The sequence below is a fragment of the Triticum dicoccoides genome, chromosome 1A (assembly GCF_002162155.2).
Source record: "Triticum dicoccoides isolate Atlit2015 ecotype Zavitan chromosome 1A, WEW_v2.0, whole genome shotgun sequence".
In the NCBI taxonomy this organism is placed as follows: domain Eukaryota; kingdom Viridiplantae; phylum Streptophyta; class Magnoliopsida; order Poales; family Poaceae; genus Triticum; species Triticum dicoccoides.
The window spans coordinates 581,145,038-581,156,800 of record NC_041380.1 but is presented as its reverse complement, the minus strand read 5'-3'; the positions used below and the strand labels follow the sequence as shown (position 1 = coordinate 581,156,800).

Genomic DNA, 11,763 nt, shown 5'->3' with positions numbered 1-11,763 from the left:
GACACCAAGACCATGCCTCTTTAGATTAAAAAAAGAAGCTCTTTTAGACACGGGCTATGTTGTTGTAGTGTGAGATTTTCCTGATTCAGGTCTTGAGATGTGCATATGACATTTTCAAAAGCAATGAAGCAATGCATACGTACATGATATAGAGAGACTTGTACTCCCTCCGTCTTATAATATAAGAACGCTTTTGACACTAAACAGGAGGACAATAACTGAATGATCTGCTACAAATATTCACGCCCGACAACATGATTGAAATGCAAACACACAAACAAGCACAAGAGCATAGTACATGCCGAATCGATACGCAACGATGTTGTATACCGTCTTAACCACTTAACTATGCTTCTTCGAAGTCATCAAGTTTCCATTGGCCATCGGTGCCCTTGACCATGCATTTCTTGTTGACGACCCACCAGCTCGCCGACACTGGGTATTCGTCTTCCAGCAGGTCAGTAGTCTTGTTCACCAGCGCCACGTCACGGGGAACCACTAGTTTGAAGTCCTCATTGTCGCCATGATCCCCTGCGACACCGTGCAGGTACAACTCGAGGACGTTGGTGGGTGAATATTTTGTGAAACACATAGGGTGACCGGTCCGTGTCAATTACGATCGTTGCTGTCGCGCTGTCCACGTACCACATTAGCAGCATAGAGGGAGGGTTCTGTGGCACGATGTCTTTGGCGTTCGCCACGTGGAGTGCCCGCAGGAGGGGGAAAGAGTCGAAGGCGGACTTGAACGTGGGGTTCCCGACTCGCGGGCACGCCAGCAGTATCGCTGTCACGGGGCACGGTGGTTGCTTCGAGGCAGGGGGCACGTTGACGTCGTTGGCCACCATGTCGATGGCGGTGAGGGTGGCGAGTGACGCGCCAAGGCTGTGGCCGGTGACGGTGATGCTGGTCACCTCGTCCTTGTACTCCTCCATTAGCCTCCCTACCTCCTCGAGAACCTGCATGTGTGCGTACACCTTTAGTGAAGACAAATTTCACCTTGAACAATTCTGGCTGCTGGTATGTTATTAAGCCTTGTTGAAGTATGCAATGCTCACGTGCTCTCTGGCGCTGGTCTTGTTGTACATGGAGTTGTTGTCACTGGACGTGTACACGGATAGGAAGCCACGGTGCACCTTGGCGTTCTTGTGCTCTCCGTCAGCATAGCGGCCCAACACGGGCGCGGCAGGCACCTGAAGGAAGTGCTTGTCTTTCTCCCACTCCAGCTCGTTCTCGGTGCCGCGCTACACCACGACGATGTCGCGCCTTCCCAGTGCTGCAACTCCCTCGTCCGTCGCCACCGCCACGTAACCCATCCAGTTGGACGTCGGAGTCCACTCGGCCTTTCCCAGCGGTTGCACGAACAGCGCGTTCGTCACCGTTGGCATGGATGTGGCCAACCACGATGCCGTTGATCCCCCGCAGGTCGCGTAGAGGAACTTGGTGACCTTGTAGTACTCCGGGTGGGTCATGGTGGAGGCGGCGAGAATGCGGTCGCGGCTGTACGAGCACAAGCCGGCGTGAGGTGACCGCTTCTCCAGGTTGAACCCGTCGTGGCCGGCCGATGCGAGCTCGCCGTAAGCTATGATGGAGTGTCGGAGGTCGTAGTCCAGCGGGTCCAGGAGCCCAGCCCACGAGTCCGAGCCCTGGAGCTCGCGCCACCGCCTGGCGATGTTTGCACCTCCAAGCTTCGGCGCCGGCGACGGCATGGGCGCGTGCGCCGTTACTGGTAGTGTGTTGCTCATGCTGGTCTTGTCTACGTACGTACTTGCATCCAGTGGCACTATGGCTATGTGCTGCTTTTGGCTTGACTAGCTAGATTTGCACGCTCTCTCTTCTTAGTTGGGTGGGCCTCTATTTATAAGAAAATGGCAACAATGCCGCCGTTGAGATAAAAAAATGCTACTCTAAAAAACGAAATAAAAAGTGTTTCACCTGCGGTCAATCAACAAAATTATTATGGGGGACCCTCTATTTATCAGGTACCTGAAAAACATGTATTATGTGTAAAAACATGTAGGAGGTGTTTGGTTCGCGCTTTTGTATCGTAACCAAAGTTTTAAATAGCGCGCTAAGCATCTTAGCGCCGGACCTCTTTCAAATGCTATAGCGTGCTATAGCGGAGCTATAGCGCGCTATTTAAAATGTTTGTTCATTTGTTTGGACCAAAGTCTCTTAGCGCAAGACCTTTTATAAACGCTATAGCGTGCTATAGCGGAGCTATAGCGGGCTATTTGAAACAGTGATCGTAACCTGATTACAGCGTTAACAGATACCGTCAAATCTTGTTTGTTTTCGTTGCTCCGTAATCCCATAACACAGTATTAGATCCCAGCCTAGTACAAATCTGTTACCGGTCAAAATTATCCGTAACGAAAACCGCTGCAGCCGTCTCCCTCCTCGCTATCTCCTCTGCGATGGTTAAAGCGTTGCTGCCGCCACCAGCCGTCTACGCCATCGCCGCAACCAGCCGCCGGCACCATCACGTCTGACGCCGCAACCAGCTGCCGTCGTTGCGACCGCCATCGGCGCCGCCGCAACCAGCTGCCGTCGTTGCGACCGCCGTCGGCGCCGCCGCTGTCGCCACCACAACCAGCCGCCGGCGCCATCGCGTCCCCCGCCTGCGCTGCCGCAACCAGCCGCCGTCGTCGCGACCGCCGCCGTCGTGTCCACCGCCGGCACTGCCGCTGCTGTCGTTGCTGTTAGCCTCGCTCTCGGGCCCTCACCCCCAAGACAGGAACGATGTTGCCTTCTTCCTCGCCCCCATGCGCAGGTCCAAGGTATTCATTAACGTTACAGCGTAGGTAGCCAAACAAAGTTTGATTTTTGCCCATACCGTTTACGTTAACGCTGTAACCCGATTATGTTTGCGTTTGCGTTATCGATCTGCAACCAAACACTTCCGTAGTGTCAGTCACTTTAATCAAAGGCCATTAGATCTTCATCCAACGGCTGAAAATATATCAGACATTGTTCATCTTCAACCTCCACCTTCTTCCTCACGCAGCGGCCAGCCAACCTAGGCCTAACCACCTGCCTCCACCACACACAGCCGGCGGCTATCGCCGCCTCGACCTCCCCCACCGCCATGCTGGCCGCCGCTCTGTCAATCCCTCTAAGCCCCGGCGCACCAATGAACGACTCCGGCAATACCCTGCATCCCCTATCCATAAGATAGATAATGGGCCTATGGCTTCCCCCTAAGATAGATAATGAGGTTATGAATTTCCTACCAAGATAGATAGTGGGGCTGGTTCTTCTCCGGCGAGGTCCGGCCTCCACATCTCATGCGTTCGGGAAGAAGGAATGAAGATGGAAAAAAGCGACCGACACAACAAAAAAAATCCAAGTACATGAGAAATAGAAAAACTGTTATCATGGGACATTCCTTACTAAACTCCCCCCTCCTCCCCCAGCCTCGAAATCACCCGGGTGGGCCCTTCCCCTAATTCTCTAACCATAGAATCCCGCATAAGCCACTCCATTAATCTCGTGCCCCTGTTCAAGAATTCGTCTAATTAACCAGTTAACTTGACGATTAATCCCTACTTGTAGGGTTATTGTGTAGCCGAGAAACTGATAAACCATCCAATTAATTGATTAAATATCCAATTAACTTGCCAATTAGCCTATTAATTTCCTACTCGCCACCCAATCGAGCAATTACTAGTTAACGATTTCCTCAACAATGCCTGTACCATATCATTCATATGTGTAGCATTGCTCGTTCAGATACTGCCACTCCTCTCTTCCGCTCCGCCTTCCACCTAGACTAAGTTGGATTGAGGTTGGCCCTTGTGCCGTATATTCCGGCTGTCCTCCTTTCCCTCTTCTCCGCCGCTGTTGCCCAACGGAATGGAGTGGACGTGAGACCATTCATGTGTTGTGGTAGTTTCTCGTTTCTTTGCCTCTCCCTGACAAATAATGAGGCGTTTGGATCCATATTCAATGACTACTCTAGTCCTTATCTTTTCCCTTGAGTTCTTGTTCAGGGCAACCAAGCGAAGGAAGTATCTTGAGTGATGGTGGTTCCCATATCATCATGTCCCTGCCAGATCCATGCCCTTGTGCAATTTCGGTTGTTGGTGCTCCCATCTGCTCCTTTGTTCTTTGGTACAAGTCGAGAGGTGTGGTGGTGCTCGTGAGCAGCATTGGAGCCGACGTGTCTTCCTCCTCTACTTGATATTTTCTGAGGTCGCCATGGTTGCTACCGGAGATGGTGGCCTTTGCATCTCTAGTGAGGTCGCCATGGTGGTCCAAAACCCAATTGTGTTTTTGATTTTCCTTGTGGGGTTCTAATTGTAGAAAGGAGGAACACTTTGTGATTTTAATTACTTTAGGGTCCTTTATGTGGAGCTGCAACACTTATATACTACCTCCGTCCTGGTTTATAGGTCCCCTTTGCGAATAGATGTAGATGATGCAGGCGCTGGCATGGTGGTGAAAGGTTTGAAGTAGATCGAAGAAGCCGCCGCGCTGTAGCAGAAATCCTGGATATAAGTACATCAGGGCGAGGATGTGAAGGGGAACTGTTAGTTTTGATGACGTGAAGGCAAGTTCAGTGGAGATGAAAGGATGCATCCGGGGAACCAATCCACTGGTCAACTGAAGAATAAGAGGGAGGGACGTAAGGAAACTATCAATGGCTATTGATTTGCTGTATTAGTGGAATTGGAGGAGACGAAGAGAAGGGGAATAGTGTGGAGACGATGACACTTCGGGAAAAAAGATACTACACGGCAGGACTATTTAATATCCTTCCATGGGCTGCCAACGTCCTACAGCCCATTCGAACTTCCTTGTGAAGTGGCTTCCTACAGCCCAGCGAGAAGAAATCTGTCGATAGCGAGAGCTAAAGCGCCGGATGTGGCTAGAATTGATGATGTGGCTAACTGCTGAGGTGTGGAGTGAGGTAAATAGTTGCATGTTGATTAGTGATGTGGATAGGCTGCATGTCAAGAAAAATAGGTTAGTGATGATGAACTATTTAGATATTATAGATGAGTACATGAAATATCCATCGTAGGTTTTCTAAGGCAATTGATTTAGAGGGGAGGTTTGAGAAACCCCCCGTAAATTTATTTATATCAAACATGTAGTTTAACATGACAAGACACACAACAAGCACAACCGTTGACGGGTAGCCCTGGCTATCATAAACTCAACAGTATTGCAAGCCACAATGTTTGAAATGCAAGCACACAACTAATTAAGCACCGACATTTATTGTAGATATTATAGGCCTTATCCATGGCCGACGGTGCATTCATTTTGCCACTTAATTAGACTTCCTTGAAGTCATCAAGCTTCCAGTGGCCATCAGTGCCCTTGACCATCCACTTGTTCTTTGCCACATACCAGTTTGCCGGCACCGGGTATTGGTCTTTTAGAACATTGACTTTCTTGTTGACCAGCGCCACATCACGGTCCACCACCAGCTTGAAGTCCATGCCATCGCCCTTATCCCCGGCGACGCCGTGCAGGTAGCACTCAAGGTTGTGATAGGTATCCCTGTTATTTGGGTGCAGGTAGGGGGATCGGTTAGTGTTGATAGGCATGGTCGCCGTCGCAACATCCACATACCCTAATAGCGGCCCTGGGAGTGTTGGGATGATGTCCGGGGCGTTCTTCACATGGATTGCGTGTAGGTCGCGGAACGAGGCAAATGCGGACTTGAATTTGTTGTTCCCCACCTGTGGGCTCGCGAACATGATCGCGGTCACAGGACGTGGCAGCTGTTTGGAGGAGTCTAGGGGGACATTGATGCTGTTGGCGACCATGTCGACGGTGTTGAGGATGGCGAGCGAAGCACCGAGGCTATGGCCGGTGACTGTTATGCTAGTGACCTCGTCCTTGTGCAACTCCATTAGCCTCCGCACCTCCTCGAGGACCTGCATGCTTGCATGCGCGCCAAGACAAATTTCGCCTTGAACGATTTCTGGTATGTATAAGCTTTAGGAGGAGAATTTTGGTACTCCCTCCGACTTAAACTAAGTGTCTCAGGCTTGGTATCACTTTGTATTAAAACTAATATAAAGTTGAGACACTTATTTTGAAACGAAGGAAGTATGTTTGAAGTAAATATGGTTCACCTGATCTCTAGCGCTGGCCTTGTTGTACATGGAGTCTCTGTCACTGGACGTGTACACGGACAGAAATCCACGGTGCACCATTGCGCCCGCGTTGGTGGCTGCGTAGGAACCCAGCACCGGCGCCGCGGACACCTGCAAGATGTCTCCATCGTTCACCGTCTCTGACTGCAGCACGGAGCCGCGCCATGCCACGGCGATGTCGCGTCTCCCCATGGCCGCCACTCCCTCGTCCGTCGCCACGGCTACGAAACCCATCCAGTTGGACTCGAGCGGCCCGGTGGCGTCCGGACGCCCAGAGGCCGCATAGAGGAACTTTGTGACGCTGTAGTACTCAGGGTGGGACACGGTGGAGGCGGCCAGCACGTCGGCGCGGCTGTACACGCAGGCCCCGCGGTGCGGCGAGCGCTCCTCGTTGTTGAACCCGTCGTAGCTAGCCGATGCAAGCTCGCCGTAGGAGATGAGGAATTCCCGGAGGTCGGCATCCAGCGGATCTAGGAGCCCGGCCCACGACCGAGCGCCGTGGAGCTCGCGCCACCGGCTGGCGATGCTACCGACGACTCCAGGCTTCATCGGCGACGACATGAGCGAGCTCGGGGTGGAAGCTATATATTTGGCTTGTGTGCAGTTGTGCTAGCTGTGGCTGTTGCTAGTGTTGGCTTGTTTCTCGTTTGGGCATCGATCTATTTATAGGTGCGAGCAGGCCTCCGCTAAGCTACGATGCGTTTCTGCAGAGCAGTGAAACAACGGCAGAGTAGGTGCATATTGCAATCGAACTCTTCGAACGTGATGCCCGTTGGACACGTGCACCGGCCGGGGATTTGTGGCTACGTGCATGTAAGGGCATCTCCAGCTTATTTCATCAAATCAAACACCCCAAATATTGGTGGACACGCGAACCAACCCGTGGTTGGATTGTTAGGAGGATGATAGTGATTTTTTTACATCCTAGCTCGGTGCACCCACGCAAGAAAATATAGAGAAATATTTTTAAAAATTCCAAAACTTTGTGGGAATAATCATTAACAAATGTTATGGGGCTTGCAAAATTTGGTGGTCAAATACCATTCGATGAGCTCTATACAAAAAAGATAAAATCACTGAAAATTAGTAAAAATGTGAGTGCACTGTTTTAGCAGATTTTGTAATTTTGTCTTTTTTGTACAGAGCTCGTCGAATGTTATTTGACCACCAAACTTTGCAAGCACCCATTACATTTGTTGATGATCATTCCCGCAAAGTTTTAGTTTTTTTTAATGTTTTGCTATGTTTCCTGCGTGGGTGCACCGAAGATGGGTGCAGCCACTACTTTTCCTAGGAGGATAATGGTATTTCAGCCCACCAGAGTTCAAATCCTAGATTTGGGGTTGCTCTTGCATTATTCTTGAATTTATTTTAGGCTTCCGGCAATGTTTGTTTAGTGGGAGGAGACGTTTTTGTCGACTGTGAGGCATCTATGGTAACTTCGTGAAATCTCAAGATGCTATGCTGGCTCAATTTCTCGGAGATGCTCATAAGGGTAAAGTGTGCATGCATTTATAAGGGTAAGTATATGCTCGTATATGTAAGCGACTTTGATTGTACTGTGTTAAAAAATATTCACGGGTACTTCTGGACAGGGGATAACGAGGCGGTTGTTCAACCTTAGCCTCATTTTAAACGAACACTTAAACAACTAGATGAAATATATGAAAACCGAATGAAATTGAAACAAGTTGCCTATATTTACATGCAAAACTGGACGTGTTCAACTAAAATTTAAGGAAACTAAAAGAAATTATGTGAGGTACCGGATGGTGATCAGCACCTCTATCACCGTCCGTGACATTGTCATTGCCGCTCCCTCTATAGTTGTCATCGTCCTTCTAGCGGTGGCGGCCGCCTAGGGGTCATGGCAGTCCTAATGGGCGGCCTCGTGCAGAAGATCGGCCGCGTCTCGATCGCGGTGACAATCGGGCGCATACTCCGGCCCCGCCGCCCGCCCTTCGCCTTGGCCTTGGCCTTGCCGGCAAGGGCAAGGGTACGCTCGGAGACAGCCAACCCTATCTTGTAGAGTTTGTTGCTAATCCAGTGAGGGCGCCAGGCGGACGTCTAGGCGGTGGTCCGATCGTCGACTCAGGCCAACACAAGGACTGAGTCAGTGCACCCAGTTTGTTGGCATGTTCGAATTGGCGATTGTATGGTGCGCCATGTTGAGCCGCTTCCGATGCTGCTCCTTAGCTGCCGGTTGGTCGACCTCTATCTTGGCGCGCAAGGATGAGGCGTCGTCGCGGCCGAAGTAGTTAAGGTTTGGCCCATGTGTTAGCTATCGCTGGGGAGGGTTCCTCCTTCTTCACAGCGGCTGCGGCGCCACTTCCTTGCCGTGGCAAAAACACCCGTGCTGGTTGCGTGGGCAGGAGGACACCTCTGTCTTGACGCGAAGCCGCAGTGGGGACACCGTCTCCTTCTTAACGCGGTGACATGGCGGGGAGGACAGTTCCTCCTTGACACAATAGTCATGTGGCGGTGAGGGCGGCACCGGACCACAGATGAACAACGACCGCGAGAGGAGCACCTCGACCCACCATGCGTACTCCCCGTCGGTCCTCGTGGCCTCGGCGTGGACGGGTGGCTGCTGCTGCCCGCCTTCATTCGAGGAGGGCACCACCTTCTCGGTCTTCACAGTCGATGCAGTGGAGCCCGATGGGCTCAGGGACATTGGACGGTGGCGCCATGATCCGAAGCTCCCGCGGATCCTACTAACACAGACTTGGCCATGCGGAAGGTGTGCGCAGAGAGGAGAGGCGAGACGGCAACATGTAGGAGATGGGGTTGGGTTTTCTGGAGGCAAGCGTACCGGCACCGTATCAATGCAAGCACATCGTTGGAGTAGGCTTCTCTGTCGCCGCGCTCACATTGAAGCGGCTTCGGTCAGTCGTCCGTGTTAGAAATAGTTTAAACTCTATTGTAATCTCATCCAAACTCTATCTCTACTCCTTGTCTTCTCATAGCTATCCAGGTTTCCTCATGTACGAGGGTTGACTCCTAGCGATCAACCTCTTTCCTGTATCGCACGGCATATTGCCAGAATCAATATATATCGATGCGGCCCTCCCCTTGGGAGAGTAGGAACGCTTCTTTTACATGGTATCAGAGCCACTCTTCCAATCTAGCGACAAACAAATCTAGCGACAAACAGAAACAAACCACCCACCGACCCATCGTGATCATGTCTTCCGCCTCAGCTCCGGTCGTCCTCAACCTTGGGCAACCCCAGTCTGAGAAGCTATCGAGGGGCAACTACCTCCTCTGGAAGGCCCAAGTGATGCCCGCCCTGCGAGGAGCACAGGTGACAGGGCTCCTGGACGGATCGGACGCAGCGCCTCCGAAGCAAACGGAGCAGCAGCAGCAAGACAAGACCATGGCCATGGGGCCAAATCCCCTATATGGACCTTGGCTCTCGAAGGATCAGCAGGTTCTGAGCTATCTGCTGAACTCTCTGTCGAAGGAAATTCTCGCGCAAGTCATCAGGAAAGAACATACCTTCGATCTCTGGACTGCCCTCACCACCCTCTTCGCGTCCCAATCTCAATCTCGCATCACCAACCTTCAGATCGCCATTACCACCACCAAGAAGGGCACCATGAACAACTCCTCCTACATTGCTAAGATGAAGTCTCACGGTGACGAGCTAGCAGCAGCCCGGCGCCCTATTTCTGATCCCGAGATGGTGGACTATGTCCTCGCCGGGCTTGACCATGATTACGATCCGGTTGTGGAAGCCATTGGTGCCATCAAGACCTCCATCACCGTTGATGACGTGTTCGCTCAAATTTCTGCCTTTGATCAACGTATAGAGATGCTTGGTGATGGAGGCGAAGGAGGCTTCCACTTATCTGCCAATATGGCCTATAGAGGGCGCGGCCAGTTCAGATCACGGGGGCGAGCCCGTGGCACCAGAGGGCGTGGCCGTGGGAGGCGTCCTCCTTCCCCTTCAAGAAACGGTGGCAGAACCTCGTGGGGTCGTCCACAACAACATCAGCAACATCGTCAACCTCCTCACGATTATCCAGAGTGCCAGATATGCCTCAAGCACCACCGCGGGGGTGCCCGTGAGTGTTGGGATCGTTACAAGGAAGATGAGTACGAAGAGAAGGAGGCCCATGCTGTCACCGACTCCTACGGCATCGACACAAACTGGTACGCAGATACCGGTGCTACACATCACATCACAGGGGAGCTGGACAAGCTGACGATCAAGGACAAGTACCCTGGACAAGATCGAATACACACCGCAAGTGGTTCTGGTATGAAAATTACGCATGTTGGTAGTTCAATTGTCAAAACCCCCATGAAAAAAATTGCATCTAAACAAAATTCTATATGTGCCTGAAGCATCCAAGAATCTTCTCTCTGTTCATCGGTTTACTCTTGACAATCGTGTGCTCATTGAATTCTATCCTTATTTCTTTTTGGTTAAGGACTTGGACACGCGGAGAATCCTTCTTAGGGGCAAGTGCGTGGGAGGTCTCTACCCACTCATCTCTTCATCATCATCATCGTCAAATAAACAAGATTTTGTTGCTGACAAGCCCTCTTCAACAAAGTGGCATAGTAGATTAGGTCATCCCTCATCAGTTATTGTTAAGCTTATTCTTAGTAAGAATAACCTTCCCTACTCTCACGAGTCTAGTATTGAGTCTGTTTGTGATCCATGTCAGCAAACTAAAAGTCATCAGTTACCATACCCTATTTCTATCAGTGTTTCTACTGCTCCCTTACAACTTATATTCTCAGATGTTTGGGGGCCAGCTCCTACTTCAATTGGTAGACATTCATATTATGTAAGTTTAATCTTTGACTTTAGTAAATATACATGGATCTACCTTCTTAAGAAACGATCTGAAGTGTTTCAAGTTTTCAAGAATTCCCAAAATCTTGTCGAACGGAAACTAAACACTAAAACCATTGCCATACAAACTGACTGGGGAGGTGAATACAAGAAGCTCAATTCTTTTTTCAAACAACTTGGCATCTCTTATCATGTTTCGTATCCTGATGCTCATCAACAGAATGGTTCTGCCAAACGCAAACATCGCCATGTTGCTGAGGTAGGGATAGCCTTGCTAGCTAATGCTTCCATGCCACTGAAATTTTGGGATGAAGCATTCTTGACTGCAACATATCTCATTAACTTGCTTCCGAGCAAAGTCATCAAATTTGAGACTCCCATCACACGTCTTTTTGGTATCACTCCAGATTATAAATCCCTTCGTGTGTTTGGTTGTGCATGCTGGTCCAACCTTAGGCCATACAATACTCGTAAACTAGCCTTTCGTTCAAAAAAATGTGTATTTCTTGGATACAATGCAATTCACAAAGGGGTTAAATGTCTAGATGTGTCCACCAGCAGAGTATATATCTCGTGATGTCGTATTTGATGAGTCATTTTTTCCGTTTGCATCTCTTCATCCAAATGCCGGAGCACTTCTTAGACAAGAAATTCTTCTTCTTCCGACACATCTTCAAAGTTTTGATCATGGGGGCCACAGTTGCACTAACCAAACTGATAATTCTACCACCACTAGTGTTTTGTCTTTACCAGTGCAGGTTCATGCCGAAAACAGTGCAGAAAACGGTGCAGAAAATGATCAAAACCTTGCAGAAATTGAGGCTATATTTCATGCGGAGGAAGAAG

At 50.3% G+C, this 11,763-nt stretch overlaps 1 protein-coding gene and 1 pseudogene across 1 annotated transcript; both read right to left on the bottom strand.

The window, feature by feature from the left end:
* Window positions 1-346: 346 nt before the first annotated feature.
* LOC119341792 lies at window positions 347-1,742 on the bottom strand (annotated as a pseudogene).
* Window positions 1,743-5,148: 3,406 nt separating this feature from the next.
* Window positions 5,149-6,671, bottom strand: LOC119356085 (phospholipase A1-II 7-like). The gene is made up of 2 exons (XM_037622987.1): window positions 6,090-6,671; window positions 5,149-5,888 (listed from the first exon to the last, which is right to left on the bottom strand). The coding sequence occupies exons 1-2, from the start codon at window positions 6,669-6,671 to the stop codon at window positions 5,280-5,282; spliced, it is 1,191 nt and encodes a 396-aa protein (XP_037478884.1). The 3' UTR covers window positions 5,149-5,279.
* Between the last annotated feature and the right edge of the window lie 5,092 nt (window positions 6,672-11,763).

What these genes read in the sequence shown, in the direction of transcription:
- LOC119356085 (XM_037622987.1), bottom strand. Translation starts at nt 6,671, where the DNA reads ATGTCGTCGCCGATGAAGCCTGGAGTCGTCGGTAGCATCGCCAGCCGG. An exon ending in AGGCCAGCGCTAGAGATCAG is followed by an intron (nt 5,889 to 6,089) that starts GTGAACCATATT and finishes GCAAGCATGCAG; the next exon opens with GTCCTCGAGGAGGTGCGGAG.